Source organism: Penaeus chinensis, chromosome 26, assembly GCF_019202785.1.
Source record: "Penaeus chinensis breed Huanghai No. 1 chromosome 26, ASM1920278v2, whole genome shotgun sequence".
NCBI classification, from domain to species: Eukaryota; Metazoa; Arthropoda; class Malacostraca; order Decapoda; family Penaeidae; genus Penaeus; species Penaeus chinensis.
In genome coordinates, this window is record NC_061844.1 from 5475418 (window position 1) to 5492917 (window position 17500).

The window sequence follows — 17500 nt, forward strand, 5'->3', positions numbered from 1 at the left end:
CCCTTCCCTGTTCTCATCAGTATCATTACCATTATCCTGACAGAGACTGAAGGCCCACCGCTCTCAATAACAGAGCAGCGCAGGGCAACCATCCTCCAGGAACTCCCATTTGTGATCCCCTTTGAGTCTCGAACACAAGTCTTCAGCAACCTAGTAGCTGATAATAGGAGCAGGAGCCAAATGAGGGCAGAATTCAATGAAGGGCCTATGATTAATGTGACCATTAGAAGAACACATATCTATGAAGATGCCTTTGAAAAGTTATCACCAAGCAATGGTGAGTATCTTTGTTTTCTATATGCATATATGGTCATATTTTTTTTCTGCATATTTCAAGGATAATGACGCATTTCATCTAAAAAAGTGATTTTTCATCTCGTGATTTTTGCTTTGATTGTTAAAGAATACAAAAAGATAGAGAGAGAGAAAAAAAGTAAATTTTTTTAGTGTTTATTTCCAAGTCACACAATCTAGTGCTCTTTCTCCAGAACCAGATTTGCACCTACGAATGAGAGTCCGACTCATGAATGCTGTTGGTTTGGACGAGGTGGGCATTGACGGTGGTGGCATTTTTCGAGAATTTTTGTCGGAACTCCTGAAGACGGCCTTTGACCCGACTCGAGGGTTTTTCCTTTTAACACGAGAAAATACTCTCTACCCCAATCCAGGATCACATCTCATAGCTGAAGATTATCAGACTCATTATTACTTCATTGGTAGGATGTTAGGAAAGGTGAGTGACAGTTGCCAGCTGTTCTTGATGAATAATGGCATTATGTAGCTTTTTGTACGGTCAGGGCATGCAAATTTATTAACTCCATTTTATTTATTGCCTTATGTTTTATAAAGCCATTTACTTCTTATGATATGTCTTAATTGACATTTGAAATATATCTTATGCCTAATATTACTAGAATTTCAGCAAAGTGCTCTTACTGTATTTAGTTGTTAAATCTCTTAGTTATTTTTCAGTATTGATATCCTCAATTGTCAACTGTCTATACAACTATATTGCACTTAAGTAATGAACTAACAGGACTTAAATTGTCATTCCAACAGGCTCTTTACGAAAATCTCTTAGTTGAAGTTCCACTAGCAGGATTCTTTGTCTCTAAAATTTTGGGGAGATCCTCCTCCTCAGTAGAATTCCATCACCTGGACTCCCTCGACCCAGAACTCTGTCGAAACCTCTTGTACCTGAAGACTTATGAAGGGGATGTCCAGGACCTTGGGCTGGATTTCACGGTTCTCAACTCTGATCTAGGACAAAATACTGTGAGTGAAGGAGCCTGTTTTTCTTTCATTAGGAAATGCCTAAAAGATTTTTTGTTTTGTTTTTTAAAGAATGTAGGGAAAGGTATTTCATAACTCCAATATGCTTAACCTAATAATTGTATGTATCTGTAAAGTATCCCTATTTTGTGGACTTGCCTTAAGTGTGTACCTGGTCGTTGTTATGTAGTGTGTTGGTGACAGATTCCATGAAAGCTGTAATTTTTTCTTTGTACAGATTGAAGAATTAATTCCAAATGGATCAAATGTGGCAGTGACTAATGAAAACAGAATTGAATACATATACCGGATGGCAGACTACAAACTCAACAAACAAATAGCAAAACAAATACAAGCATTCAAGAAAGGTAAATTCTGTTATACAGTGTCTACTTCTTACTTTAAGTACTGGAAGCCATCTGGTTTACTATCTTGATGTTGGTGTTACTATAACGGAAGGGTTAAGAGAAATGAGTAATATTTTAGTTCACATTTATTTATTTTTCTTTAATGAAAACAACAGAAATTAAAGAAGTGAATACCAACAACATTAGTAAGCTTTGCATTTGATTCATGTTGTCATTTGGTGTCTTGTTGAAACAGGTTTGGCTGATGTCGTACCCCTTGAGTGGCTACAGATGTTTGATTGGAGGGAACTTCAGATGTTAATATCAGGTGCATCAGTTCCCATCGACCTAGAGGACTTAATGGACAATACTAGATATGGAGGTAGGATTGGAATTTGTATATTATAGATGCATGGAGTATAAAATTGTTAAATTGTAGCACTGAGAACCATGTTTGAGCAAGAAATGTAAATTATATTTTAAAATGGATTTATATGATTTAGTGAGTCATTTGAAATTCCTGCTTTCCTGATTTTATTATTCAAAGATATATTTTAAGATGAAGCGAGATCTATTTAGATAATAAAACATATGCTTCCTTTCAAGTGAAAATGTCCTTTAAAATTCCTTTTTACTTACTGCTATTACTCTATAAAGTTGTCTAATCTAGATTGTATGGATTTAGTCATTTGTAAGTAGGCTAGTTTTTCTTAGAATTACTGTGTGTGTTGGTCACTCTTTATTGCATTGGTGTTTTTCCAGGTGTATATAATACTGAGCATCCAACAATAGTAGCATTCTGGCAAGTTTTGCGAGGATTCAACGAAGCACAGAAGCGACAGTTGCTCAAGTTTGTTACAAGCTGTTCACGTCCTCCACTTCTAGGATTTAAGGTTAGTCTACAGAGATGGATAATTCTTTGAGTCTGTGGATATTTTTTTCTTCTTTTCATTTTTCATTTTTCTTTTTCTTATGCCATCCTGTTATTTAGAAACTAATCTGTAATTTTTCCCCATCTGAAAAAACAGGAATTGCAGCCTGCCTTCTGCATTCAGCCATCGGGTTCCGAGGACCGCCTTCCAACTGCATCCACATGTATGAATCTTCTGAAACTGCCAGAATACAGGGACCAGCAGACCTTACGAGAGAAGCTACTCTACGCCATAACATCTGGAGCAGGATTTGAATTGTCCTAGTTAACACTATTTAATAATTCAGTGAGATGGATGTGATGCGTGTTTGTCCTGCGCATATGTATATTTTTGGACTTAACACCTGCTACTGCTGCTGCTGGTAAATGGCATATATTATGATCATATACAAATGTTTCCATTTGACTGCAAGACATACATATTTATTTCATACAAGTATTTTTAAAATTGCAACTTATGTTACCCTTTTCTTTTCTGTGAGTCCTTGTACTCAAAACATGTATTTATGATGTGGTATTTAATTCAAGATGTTTTCATTATACTGTTATAATTATTGAAAAAGCAGGCCCTTCGTTTTGAATCATTCAAATTGATTTGGTATTTCAACATAATATTAAAAACTAAACAGTATGTATTACTGGATGATGTCTTTGGAAAATTTGAAAGTGGCCTGACTCCATTGACAGCCATTCTGTGCCTCCTTTGATTATTATGACATATCGCATCATAGTTTGTAAAGGACTGGAATATATCAATGCTTTATATTTTCAAATAAGTTATTTTGAGGAATAAACTGAACAGAAGTTCATATTTACTACAGGAGAAACATAGTTTATGTCCAGTATTTAAATTGTGTTTTATTAATATTATTATTGTTATTTTATTGATGGATTTATTTTTTTTTATAGTTTTAATGATTTATTTTTTGGTTTCTCATTTTTGGACATGCTAGTCTAGTTGCACAACCATCCAGTATATTTTTTATGCTTTCTGCAAGCCTTATATATATATAAACATAAATATATATATATATATATATTACTTTACCATTTTAAAGAATATATTGTTTATTTAATGTACAGGGACAGATCTTGCTGCTTGAATAAATGCAGAGAAGTGGTTTTTTATACCTTTTCTTTAACTTTGCAGATAAACTGGTGACAGCAAGGTTTTCTCTTATTAAAACATATTTTATAAAGTTATTAACATAACTTTCCTCTCAAGAGATATTGGTTTAGATATACCAAGCCAGCTACTGGCAGGAACAACAGTGGCTAGAAAAGGAAAATCCAGAAATTAATGAGAAAATAAGGAGTAGGGAATACATTATAGCATTTCAAAGTATAATATTAATGCTGAAGAACATGCCTGAGGTCATTAAAATATTTTTTTTTTTTTTTTTTTTTATCTGTGATGAGTGTTGATTCTAAAGGCCATCAATCTTTTAAAAAAAAAGTACAGAAAAACATGAAATTGGTTCTGTTCGTTTATCTAGTCATGAACCTAAGTATACATTTATTTTATTGTGCACTGAAGCAGTTTTTAAAACTATTCACAAATTTTTGTTAGACAGCTTCAGTCTCCTCCAGTCTCAAGTTATTGGACAAAATTTGGAACCCGTCATTTCTACTTTAAATCCAGAACTTGAGGGCTAAAATATAGATCTGAAATATAGTTGGTGTTCACCTTGTAGAACATAATTTGTATGTATGAGGATACCCCCAGAGTAATGTTTAAATAATGTACCCTCTATTTGTTAAATAAATTGTTGGAGGCATTCCATTCATTTGAATCATTCATTCTCTCAGGTCCATTTGCCCCCCCCCCCTCCTCCCAAAGAAAACACTGTTCATAGGAAATAAGTTTTATTAAGGCAGTAGAATAATTGTAAAATATAAAATATGACAATTAATTATTTACATTGCAAGGGTAAAACATTGCTTAATGCAACAAAACCTGTGGTCATATAATAGGCTCTCCAGTCATATCATAGAAAGCAACTAAAATTTTTTAAAAATGAACATAAAAACAAAAGATCACAAGACACATGGGAGCACTTTGATACTATCACAACTCACAATGACCACAATCAGATTGCTAGCTAATCATGGCACGCACACGGTCTCTCGCAATGCAGGCAGATGAGGATAACGAAAGGGATTGATTTGAATTAAGCTTCAATAGTGTGATGCAGCAAAATGATTACACTTGTGTGTCAATCAACAGGAGTTAAGTAATATACATATAAAATGTATAGTTCAGACTATATTTTTCTTTCGTCCCTTGCCTGTTCTGCACCTCACAATCACAACATTTGAGCCATACTTAAGAAGATTTAAGTTACTACAACAATTTCTCTGACATTATGCTGGATTTGAAAATGAAAATAAATCAATTAATGACTAACAAGAGACTTGTAAGACTGGTATTAGACTGTACAATGTTTATTTTATGCCTAAACATCAAACAATAATTGTCAAAATGGGTGAAAAAACTTCACTACAGTTCTTGTGTCCTGTTTGATGTAAACGTTTTAAAAGCCAATAACAGATTTAAGAAAATTACACTTGAGTGTGTAGTGTACAGTAAAGTAATTTATAAAGATACCTGCTAGAATACTGTACCTTCATCAAATTATCATTACCATATATATAGAGAATTATGAAGTGAGGATGAATGTATATAAATCTGCTGCTACTCGATGCAGGTGAAGGTGTGAAAAAACATACACAGTAACATCAAGGATCAAACAATGGTACAGTAGCTGCACGCTATGAGGGTCTCCAAGGGGCATGAGGTGCGGTGGACTCTGCAAGGAATACTAAGGGTGGTTTTTGAGGAAGGTACCAAAGCTTAGATTTTTTCTTCTCATCAACTATTATCTACAGTCTATACAAATGTCAGTTTTAATATTTTTTTTTTTTATTTCATTTTTTTTATTTGTAATTATCTATATATATTTTTTTATATTTTTTATTTTTATTTTTTTGATTTTCAAAAGTGTATTGTCTCCTGTGAGCACTGTGAAACAAACATTTGCCACTGGCCTTTTTGTACTGCCTTATTTAAAGCCTGAAAACTCTCCACTCCTTGTTATCTAATGGTTTTCTTCCCTAGAAATTCAACTGCATAAAAGGGCTCCATCTAAATATCAAATTTTTGAACTGAAGCCAAAATCTATAAAAGGGTGATAATCAATAAAAAAAAAAAAAAAGATTTGTTAAAGAGCCTTAAAATTCTCCACTAATTTAATTTGCAATAAATGTAAGATCACAAAAATTTTATTAACTTAAAAAAGATAATGGAAAAAATATATATATATATGCTAATCCATTCACAACTTATCATGTAATGAAAAACAACACAAGATTATGAAAGAAAACAGGTTTCTATTCATCAATATCCTCCAAAACATTTCTCTATCAGATGACTACCTCGAAAATCCACAGTTGTTGTCCTCACACGGTATGTTCTCCGAAGCCCAGGAGAAGACGGAAGGAAAGTTTCCACAGCTAATGCAAATATATAGTTTTTTGTTTTTTCTTGCCCCCCAAACAAACAAAAACTGCCTGTCAAAATCAAATTACCAAATAAAGTCACACCACAAGCAAAATTCATCACAGATACACCACATCATCATTATCATCATCCACTTATCAGGAACCCTCAAAATCAGCGCAGAAAATCACAATCATAACACGTCAAGACATAAAAAGACATCCGCAGCTCTTTAATGAGGAGTATAAATTTCTCTTGCAACCTTTCTTGGCACAAAGCTCTTCTGACAGACCCTTTTTTTTTTTCTTTTTTTTTCTTAACAAAACAAGCTGTACATAAGCTGTAATGCATTTCTGACAGAGCAAGCATACAACTCTTACTTTAGTAACAATATTTATATCACGCCTGTTAAGAACAGGCTCCACACAGTACACTGTCCACTTTCAACGTTCAGTAGATTGAGGCAAAGCATTACAAACAATGTGACCAGCAAGCCACATACTGATAGTAAATCCTTTATAAACTGCAGACATAAAACAGATTGCACTTAATACTTTCTCTTTGTAAAAAAAGAAAAAAAAAAAAGGAAACACTTAATTAACATTTAAATATCAATACCTAATAATCTATCCTGACTATGAATCAAATTGTATTACTGACCTAACTATCAACATGTCATTTAGAGAAGGATGCTTTATTCATAATAACCATCACAAACTGCTTGTAAACATAAAATGCAATGCACAAAAATGCATATTTCAACAAAGCTACTGACAAGTTCCTTTTTGTCCTAGCAATTCTTCATTTGGAAAATTTCCCAAAGTAGTTTTCAAATCCATTCACAGTAAAAAAAAAACAATGATAAAATACTACATTACATGCAATTTGGTCATAATACACGAACAAGTACTTGCATTTGTAAGGAAAACAAATGTCATAAAATTAAAAACTTAACATGGTTAAAAGCTCATTCATAAAAGATTAATTGCAGTCCAGATGCTCACTTTAGAGAACTTTAGGTCAAGACTCAAGAAATTCTTTATAAGGACTTTAAATTCCTCTACTTAAAGGTCAAAATTTCTGATATGAATTTCTTGAGAATTTTCAGAAAGAGAAAATGCACGAGTTTGTAATACCTCACTTCTCTATTTTTTCTTTTATTCTTATATAACTATTTTCATCCAATGTATATCTGAAAATTGCTTCACAATTCTAGCAAAAATCACAAAGGTTTAAAAAATTGAAGTAGCTATAATCTACATACTGACCAACAAATCGTGAATGAAACGTGTCCCGTGCTTTGGAAGATGGGAAACCTACATACAAATAATGATTTATAAATGCAATTCCTCATCTACAAGAAATTTTGTGCTGCTATTATGTACATCAAGAATGACCTTCTGAATAACCAATGCTGGCAGTGACCTATATCTTTGACTATACATTATCTATATTGACATTTATACAGACATATAAGGATTATCCTTAATAGTGAAAGCCTGTTAGAAGACTTGAGAAAATGTGGCTTTAAATGCAAATGTACGAACAGTTTGAGCTGTATATTAATCTCCAAAAAGTCCAATCATAATGCCTCTATCATGATCTTTGCAGAAGAGCAAGCGTGATGTTAATGCATTTGATTTTCTCACATGTCTGCCGTCCCACCATAACAATCCTACCAACATCGCATCATGGCATCAGATGTCTCTGTGGCTGTGTAGATTCTGCAGTCTTGCTATCCAAGCAGACTACAAATAACTATATAAACCAAAGTAAAATTCAATAAATAAAATTCCCTTCATAGCCTTATGAATTACAATCATGAAGAAAGCTGTTTATCCATGAAAGGAAAATACAGCAAGTTACACTTACTTCACTGGAAAAGGAAACTGTATGGCCAGTCACACAATGACATAACATTAAATTTCTTCATCACTTGTCATAATGAACATTACCATTATTATGCCTCAGCAACAAATGTAGTTCCATCTATGATGGAATGGGAAAAATATCATGAAACAATGTTACATGGAAAAAAATCCTTCATCAAAATAACAATTCTGACAATCAAACATTAACAACATCTTCAAGTGCTAGATCAGTGGTGAGGACATGCTTGTGTGACGTCTGCCGATGCAGGGGAGGGGCTGCGCTTGATCCTGTGCTCTGCTCACCGTCCACCCACGTCTCCTCCAGCTCCTGGGGGAAGGAAGAGGGGAATCACAAAAAAGGAAAAATACAGCAAGCCTTTGAAGCTGAAACCCTTCCCCTACTCATGTACTTGTCCTAAAAAGCAAAGAAGCAGTTGCAGGGATGTACAATGTGGTTGGATGACCTTCCCCTTGTTTAATCACTCTCTGACAAGTTGAAGTTAAACTTTCCTTTTTATCATAACACAATCTGACTCCTGATCAGTATGCTGAAAGCAATTAATAATGATGTGTTCAATTTTTACATTAGAAGCTTCATAAATCTCAAATGCTGCTATAAAATACTCTACATACTTATATCATCATTCACAAACAGTGAGAAATATGTAATTGATTCATAAAGAAAGATGAAAAGATTTAAACTTTTCCCACACTAAGTTTTGTGAAGTCAAAGGCCTAAAACACAACATAATGGAGTTTCTGTAAAAGATGTAATCACAGAGCCTTTTACACTTTTTGCATTGTAGGTGCTGGAGCAGGAACAAAATATGAGCTTGCACAGTGATCTAGACTGATGAGAGACTTGACACGCATGTTCTTGATGACCTCTGGCAAATGAGCTATAACTTGGAACAAGTTCTAATTTCTCAAAAGACACACACACTACATTTTAGAATACCATTTCTTATTTAGTACAAGGCTCTATAAATAATATTACAAATTGTTTGTTCTTATTTATACTTCATTTGCCATTTATCCCACTGATTATTTCACTGAACACCAAACACACAGTCTTTAAATTTGGGCTGAAAACAGCACATTTTAGATGCAACAAAGGGAGAAAGCCTAAAAAAAATAATGAATGATACATATGGATAAATTAATTTTAATTTAAAAAATTATCATCATCCTTAATACTAGTTTTGATTAGTGTGTCATACTAACATCCTAATTTCTGTTCAAGGTTTTCTTATAAAATTCAATCCTACATTAGAATATAAGAATAAAAAATAAATGCCATCTCTGACCACAGCTACTATTATTATTAAAAACAAAGGAAGAGAGAAAAAAAAAAACTGAATGAATAGGTAAATAAACAATGCTACACACAATGATCACGTAAAATCAGTGGAAAAACTAATATTATCTTGCAATTACAATTAAACTTTTTTTCCCTTATATTACTTAACAAATAACAAAGCCAACATGCAGGTGCAGAGGCAGGCAAAACAAGACAGCCAATAATATGAAAAAGAAAAAAAAAACATTTTCCTGTATACATATATACCTCTGTCTCTCTCTATACATGTATATAATCACACAAACTTTAAACAGGAGGCCTCTACCAGACACTGACAATAGTGATTCTATTTAAAATTCTAATGGAAAAAAATATAACTGCTACCTATGCAAACACAAAAAGCAATAACAAAAAGTACAATATCTAAGATAATTATAATAAAATTTTATAATCAAAACTGAAAATCAAGACTATTCATAATAAGAACAATCACAAAAAAATACAAATATAATTAATTACAATAACAACAATATAACACTAACAATGATAATTTTCATAACATTAACAATAGCCAATGAGTACAATAATAACAATAAGTCATAATACCAACCAAAATAATGAAAAAGATTGTAATGATTGATAATGATTATGATAATAAAGATGTAGTGATGATGATGATGATGATGTTAATGACAAAAAAAAAAAATACAATGTTGATTAAGATTACACCTGTATACTCATTATAAAAGAAGCAACACTAAACATGATCATTACTTCTAATAATAACCTCTTACATTTTTTTACTCTGCTACAAGAAGGCTGGATTACACTTACATCCATAGACACATTCACATTCATGGATACAGTACAGATAACAACCCCAACATACTTCAAATATTTGAAAAGTATCATAACAACTATTCAATAGGGCCCTTTAACACTACCAGTCCCATGGCTCTCTAAGTGTTACTCTATTTGTACCAGGAGTAAAATCACTTTCAAACAAGTCGAGATCTACTTCTAGGACTATTTTGTTTTCCAATTCAATACACCTTCTAATTCACCCACACCCATTTTTTTCTTTCTCTCTACTTCCCTCTCTCACACTACTCTGTTTCATATTCAATATTACCCCTTCTCCTCTCACATAGTGCTCTACCTTATCCAGGGGCTATTGGGGTTATTACTCAGTAGGGCCCCTTCAAAATAAAGCTAAGTGTTTATAGCTAAGCCCCCTACCCCTAATAATTTACCATTCATTTAGGTTAATTACATACACTTTCCTTTTCACAGCTCACTAGGAATTCTCCTAATGCTCCAGGTGGCCAGCCCATCCCTGGTTTTATCCCAGTTCATGTTACACTATGTTCTCACATACACTACTGAACTGCTTGTTCTCCTTTCCTTGTCTATTTTTGCTTCTCAACTAAATCTACAGTCTATCTTCTATTCACTAAATCTGTACTTCTGATATTTGAGGTTCCTTTCTTCCTTTCTGACTTAATAAGCATTCCTTACTATACCTTCATGTACTTTGCTTCCCTTTCCTTTGCTCTTTCTACTTTAATCTACAGATCATATCCCACCACCCACAACGAACTCTAATTAGCTCACACCTTAACCCGACCCGGATGGGTCATGAGTACCGGCATAACAAACTGCTTGGTCTGCGGGATATTCCTATACGCGGGGCAACACACCAGAGCGCATGGAGTGGGATGTTTGGCTTGATGTCGCGGATTCCCATGCCCAATGTCTGGCTGTTGCCAAAAATCACCTGAGTTTATCACGCTCAGGGATTTCTGCTTACCCGGTGGTGATGGGTTAATCTACTCTTTCTTTTCCTGCATTTCCCATTTACGACTGAACACCAACTCCATAGTCTACAACTCTCCATTTTCAACTATCCTCCTTGGCCCCTTCCCCTGGGTATTCTACTTCCCCTAGCTCACTACCATCATTCTACACACTACTACTCCTCTTCAATCTACACTTCTCACCCTGCATTACTTTTCCTCCTTGGACCTCCTTCACAACCCTGCCACTTGCTTTGTGGTTCACACACGGCCCGACCTTCCACACGTCTGTTGGAATTTTTCCTTTTTTAGAGCCACAGCCTATGGCACCTGGAACCTTACACCTGGTGTCTGGTCCTTAGCCCCTGGTACCTTTGCTTCACCAGGCCATTACCTCTCTTTAATTTGAAATTCCTCGAAAATCCACACTTCTTGTCATGCTACCATGTGTTCTCAACACAATCATGATGGTTTTGACAATTTGTTAAAGTGGACATGATAATTCTGATAATTTGTCATAACAGAGGGCATCACTAAATGAGTACTTCTATAAATTAGTGGGATGATAAGAAGGAATAAGCCAAATAAAAAAAGGGGGGGGGGGGGGAATAATGATATCAATAGTTACTCACATTTAAGGCACCTAACTTAATCATATAAAAGTTAGAAAATGTAAAAAATAACTTAAACTAAGAGAGTTCATCTAGTCACTGACATTAATGACAATAAATATCTAGTCTTAAAAAATATAGTAAAAAAAATAGGAAGTAAAGGCTTTGAAATTTGACAGAGGAAGTTCATTAAATTCTAATTACAGTTATCATAATAATTCTAGAAATTTCATGTCACAATAAACAACATGAAATACTACATCATATTACCATCAGGAAAATATATTGTAACATATAAATCATTAACAATCTCATATCATACTCTTTGGTAACTCAGCACTAGAATTAATGATAATTAAGCATGTATTTTAAGCAAAAAACAGAAAGAAGGAAAGCATTAATGGTGCTAAGCTAAAACAAATGCATAAAGATGTTGCTTTTTACTATTCAGTATAAATAAGCAAAGACTGAAGAAAAATTCTAGAACTGATTCAAGTTTGAGGCAAAAATGACTTTCTCTTGACTTGCAGAAGTCAAAAAAAATACGAAGGAATAAATTGTGCATATTATATACCTCAAGCTGGTTGTTTGTGATGGTTGAGCGTCTCTTGTCGAGGATTACCAGCAGCTCAGGAGCCACACCTACATAAATAACACAAACACACACACGTGCACAATCAGTGACCACTATCACAAAAGCAATATTAAAAAAATCATGAAGCATGTGACACCAAGTTAGGCTCTGCAAAGCCCTGGCCTGACTGACAGGGCTAGAAGGAAAGAAATTCAATAAGACAGACATTCTAAAGAAAAAAGAAGAAATGTAATCATAAATCAATGAATGAATGAAAACAATTTAAAAGCAGTTTCACATGTGAAATTACTAAAAAACAAATCCACAAAAAAAATTGTTCCAATGCTTTCTGAAGACAAACTACTATTAAACGTTAGTGAAGCTATCCTCGACAATTTGCTATGGATGTTTGTACAGCAGAGACCCCATGCAGTGAGAATCTATAAACCTCCTATTTACCAACTTCCCTTACTGTTTAAGACTATTAAATGAAGCCTGTAAGCCCACTGCTAATACTTTCTACTATGACTAAAAACAAAATGGCTCCCATTCCTAGTTCAGCCTAAGTATGGATTAAATGCCCATAAGTAAAATTGTTAATTGGATATTTTTGCACATTACCATTTTATCACCAACATTGGATATTTCACTATTTAAGCTTTAAAGAATTTGAGTAGAAAGCCTCAAGATCCCAAATAGTATAAAACATAAAATTTGAATTCCTTAAAGTTTCATGCAATAAATGGATAAAATGTTGAATTTAGAGTAGATAGAAAAGAACCAACATAGCAAATCATATTTGAGTAAGATATCTGAGGGACGCAAGGGGTGGTAAAAAAGGAGAGGATAGCAGAAGAAAATCAGATTGACAAATGTTGGAGTGAGAGATAGAGAGATGGGAGGGTAATGGAGAAAGAGAGAGAGATGATACAGGAAGAGAGAGAGGGAAGGGGAGAGTACACAAAGGATAAAGAATTGAGAAATAGAGAAAGAGGAGAGGGAGATGAAGAGAGACAGGTGAGGATAAGGGAGAGGAGAGATGAAGAGAGACAGGTGAGGATAAGGGAGAGGAGAGAGGAAGGGAGAGGAAAAGGGAAATGGAGAGGAAGGAGCAAGGAGGGGGGAGAGGGAGACAGAGAAATGAAGAAATGAGAGAGTTATGGAGTACGAAACAAACAGAAAAAAATAAACGAACAGAAAAAAATAACTGTATCCAACTATTCCCTCCTCACAAGACACTACCAGAAGAAAGCACCAAAACTCTAGTCCGACATTAATTGGGTACACTACCAACACCTATCAGACAAACACACCAGTCCCTCAGTTAGCCTTTCCATTATCAATTAGGGCACAAGATGGATGCTAAAGAGACCCATTCTCTCAGAACTGCCTCAACCATAAGCTCAGCAAAATCATAAAAAAAAAAAAAAAAAAAAAAAAAAAAAAAAAAAAAAAAAAAAAATTACAACAACGGAATAAAACATCATTATTCAACCCCTTGGTGTCACTTCATGCTAACAACCAAAAGGCCTTGTGGGAAAACAGTGAAACACCTTGACATGCATGCATCAACTATTACGCACTTTCCCTGAAACAATATTAGAGAATATTTCCCTTGTTTAAAAAATAAGGTGATTCACATGATCTGTCAAAGTGCTTCTCGGTTTTGCTTCCTTTTTTGTTGTTTTCAGAATCGAAGAGAACTTCAAAAAGTAATTTGCCAAGTACCATGCAAAGTAGAACATGCACATTATAATAACACATGGATATCCTGAAATCCATCCATGCATTAATACAGGCTTATGCTGGTGCTCTTCATCTAAAGAATTCTATTGGACAGCTGTAAGTAGGTAGGATATGCAGAAAGACTGTGAAACTTACTAAAATACCATGGGGGGAAAAAATCAGTAAAAATAATCAAAATATTTATATATAGAAAACACATCTCTCTGTGAATTACCTGTAATATGGTACCTCACTAGAATCATCGAGAAGGGGGGGGAAAAAGAAGAAAAAAAAGAAAAGTAAAAACAGATACTGAAGCTACTATGTGTCTGTCTACTTGCTGTTATGTAAACAACATTCTGCCTGTCTTTTTTATAAAATTGAAAAAAAAAAAAAAAAAAAAAAAAAAAAATCCTCCTCCTTTCTCTTCTATTCTTCTTAGCTATTCCTTCTACGTGAACTTCTCCTCCCATTGGATAATCTCCCAAACCCCTTTTACTTTGAAATGAACAGAACAAAAACTAATTTCCTCAATAAACTGTGGTTGGGATATCCATGAGCTGTACTAAACTTTCTTTTGCCTGATCAAACTTTTTTTTTTTTTTACTGCCTTTGAAAGTGAAATATTTTAACAATATAAAATACACATATGCCTTATATATAAAGGATGTAAATTACTGAAGAAATCTTTCTGAATAAGAAATCATGAACATGGATTCTGTCATTTTTTCACCTCTAAAAATAGGTGCCACTTTTTTATGAACAATATAAATCAACAATATCAATAAGACAACCATATTCATAGACAGGCAGAACAGTCACCTACAAATAACAGCATTATGTAACATTAATAAAACCTTATAAAGGAGACAGATAATGAAGACAGTACAAAACATATGATAATAAGATATGGTATTCATGTCAAAGATAAGGAATGTAAGAGAATATGAGGGGGTGAATATTTGTATGTGTATGTGTGTGCATGTGTGTTTGTGTAGGTAGGCACAAGTGCATGTGCATGTGTGAGTGTAAGTGCTTATAGTATTTTAAACACGTAAAGGTAAAACATATAATAACTATTATTTTGTATTCAGTACTATCATTCTAGTTTAAGGAATGATCAAAAATATCAAACTAGCTCAAAAGACCTTTTTAGTAAACCACACTTCTATCTTGCTTGTATTCATTGTTGCAAATGAACTTGGTAAGTTATATGGCATCAAATTCTAAGACCTCATATTAATAAAACAAAACACACAAGCACCAAAAAGTGCCACTCTCTCCATACTCCTGAGATTAGGGAATTATTTCAATGGCTGCCAAGAACCTTTATTTTCCTACTTTTTCTTTGCCGTCCCAAAACTGACATAAATGAAAACTGAAGCACAGGTGATCTCTGTGGGTAAAGGCAAATGCCTAGAAACCTACACTGTACAGTGACCCGCTCTCTCTCTCTCACTCATTCCCTCTCTTTCCCTCAGCCACACTATTACTCACAACACTCACTCATTTACTCATTCACAAACACTTTCAACTATCTCATTCATGATTTTCTTGCCAGTAATCATTCTTACACATACATTCTTAAAAAGTAACTGATAGATAATGGGAAAATTAGTACACAAAAACATTTATGGAGAGGAGCAGCACAAGTCATAATCAAAGCATCAATGATCAGTATTAAAAATGTTAATCACATGAGCCTCTAACAGTCCTTTTGGGGGGCCAAAAACATAAAAAGAAAACAAAAAACAAAAAAAAACTAAGGGCACACAACTATTATCAAACACATTGAATATTCGATAAACAATAATAATAATAATGAATCAAGAAAACAGTTAATAAACAAAGATTAGTATCAACACTGTAAAAGGAGGGGGGAGGGGGGGGTCTACACATCACTCATAAATACCGATGAATTAAGCACCTTTGGCCTGTGCCCGCTTTTTCTTTTCAACCTTTAAGATGCCATTAATAATGCCCGCGGTTTTCTGGGCTTCTGCTTTCCCTTTGGATTTTGGGCCTGCTGTGAAAAATATAAAATAAAAAATGTCTCAAATCTATGTTCATCTGTGTGCATGTGCTTGTGTGCAATGAAGGAAGAAAAGAAAGACAGATATAAAGACTTTTTTTTCTTCTTTTGGTTTCAAATATGTATAATGTCCAACAGAAAACATGAAACAAAGTAACTGGATAAGGATGTTTGTTACCTGTAAAACAGTGAGATATATATATCCCAAATTTCAAAAACATGTACATGAATGTAAAAATAGTGTTTTATTTATTTTCAAGAACTGATCTTATTCCATTAAATACAGTGTACACATTAGTATGCATATTTTGTATGTATTGTATTGTATGTATGTATGTATGTATGTATGTATGTATGTATGTATGTATGTATGTATGTATGTATGTATGTATGTATGTATGTATGTATGTATGTATGTATGTATGTATGTATGTATGTATGTATGTATGTATGTATGTATGTACGTATGTTTGTTTATATATATATGTATGTATGAACTTTTTGCTTGTGTGTGTATGTGAAAACATTTTCAGAAAGAAAAGACAGAACTCAAGGCACAGTCAATCAAGGACTATCCTTTGAAGCAATGAATATTACCAAACCCTTAACTAAGGAAAAATATCTTAATAGTTCTTATGCAGTACAGAAGCACAAAGCTGTCACATACAGGAGACAATATCAGGCATATAAAAACGGTTTCTTACTTGCTCTTCCCACTTAATGGTATCATGCTAAAATTATGTATACCATTTTACTGTAATATGGCATAAGGGAATGCCAATATTCAGATATAATTCTTAATTTCTAAACAAACAGTCACAGCTCGAGTTATCTAAAATTTTGCACTTGTGTTTGGAGAGTATTTACTCAGAGAAAACTACATGACATTACATCAAAACTGCTTTTGAGCTAAGTATTTTCAAAACCATATTTGTAAAACTGTATATCAATTACTGTATAAAGGACAAAAGTTTTGTATAATATCACACACTGAAATAGTTCAGTAAAGCAGGCTATCATAGACTTACTAGTATATGATTCAAATTTTTCTTCACAGGACAAGTGCAAAAGACTAGAAGAACAATGTCACTTAAAAAATATGTTATCTATGACAGCTTTAAGCGAGCTTCCTTTAAGTTATCCTAGAAAATGTTCAGACTTTAGCTTAGCAGGTTAAGGTAAAATCTAAACACTGCAGACATCTGAAACAAGATCTGCATAACTATCTCAAGTCCCTGGCATGAAAAACAGGAAGACACACTAGTTCAAAATGCATCGCAGAGCACTCTTAAGCTTATCTTAAAATCTATAGATATATCACTTCTGTATTCTTAAAGTATATTCTTAAATGATTTTACTTACAGCTACAAAAATTGTATCTATGGCTACAGGAGTCTTACTTACCACTGTTGGCAGCTTGGGGTGTGTTCCGGGGGAGGGAAGAGGACTTTTTCTTGCCTCCAGCTTCCTCCCCAACCGAACTGCGGGCGAGGGATGCCGCCATCTCCCTTACTGACCTCACTGGGGCACTGGTTTGCTCGT

The 17500-nt window shown here is 33.9% G+C and overlaps 2 protein-coding genes across 2 annotated transcripts in view; one reads left to right on the forward strand and one right to left on the reverse strand.

Annotated features, from left to right (window-relative positions):
• Positions 1–3672, forward strand: part of LOC125038891 (ubiquitin-protein ligase E3C-like) — a 15382-nt gene extending 11710 nt beyond the window's left edge. The window contains exons 14-20 of the mRNA XM_047632525.1: positions 44–277; positions 489–733; positions 1060–1275; positions 1511–1640; positions 1876–2001; positions 2382–2512; positions 2648–3672. Of these exons, the coding sequence (XP_047488481.1) occupies positions 44–277; positions 489–733; positions 1060–1275; positions 1511–1640; positions 1876–2001; positions 2382–2512; positions 2648–2815 (1250 nt within the window). The 3' untranslated portion in view covers positions 2816–3672. The remainder of the gene's footprint in view (positions 1–43; positions 278–488; positions 734–1059; positions 1276–1510; positions 1641–1875; positions 2002–2381; positions 2513–2647) is intronic.
• A 727-nt stretch (positions 3673–4399) lies between these two features.
• Positions 4400–17500, reverse strand: part of LOC125038986 (F-actin-uncapping protein LRRC16A-like) — a 111876-nt gene continuing 98775 nt past the window's right edge. The window contains exons 26-28 of the mRNA XM_047632704.1: positions 17363–17500; positions 12202–12269; positions 4400–8248 (exon numbers count right to left, since the gene is read on the reverse strand). The exon at positions 17363–17500 is cut by the window's right edge and continues 30 nt beyond it. Coding sequence (XP_047488660.1) covers positions 8117–8248; positions 12202–12269; positions 17363–17500 — 338 coding nt within the window. The 3' untranslated portion in view covers positions 4400–8116. The remainder of the gene's footprint in view (positions 8249–12201; positions 12270–17362) is intronic.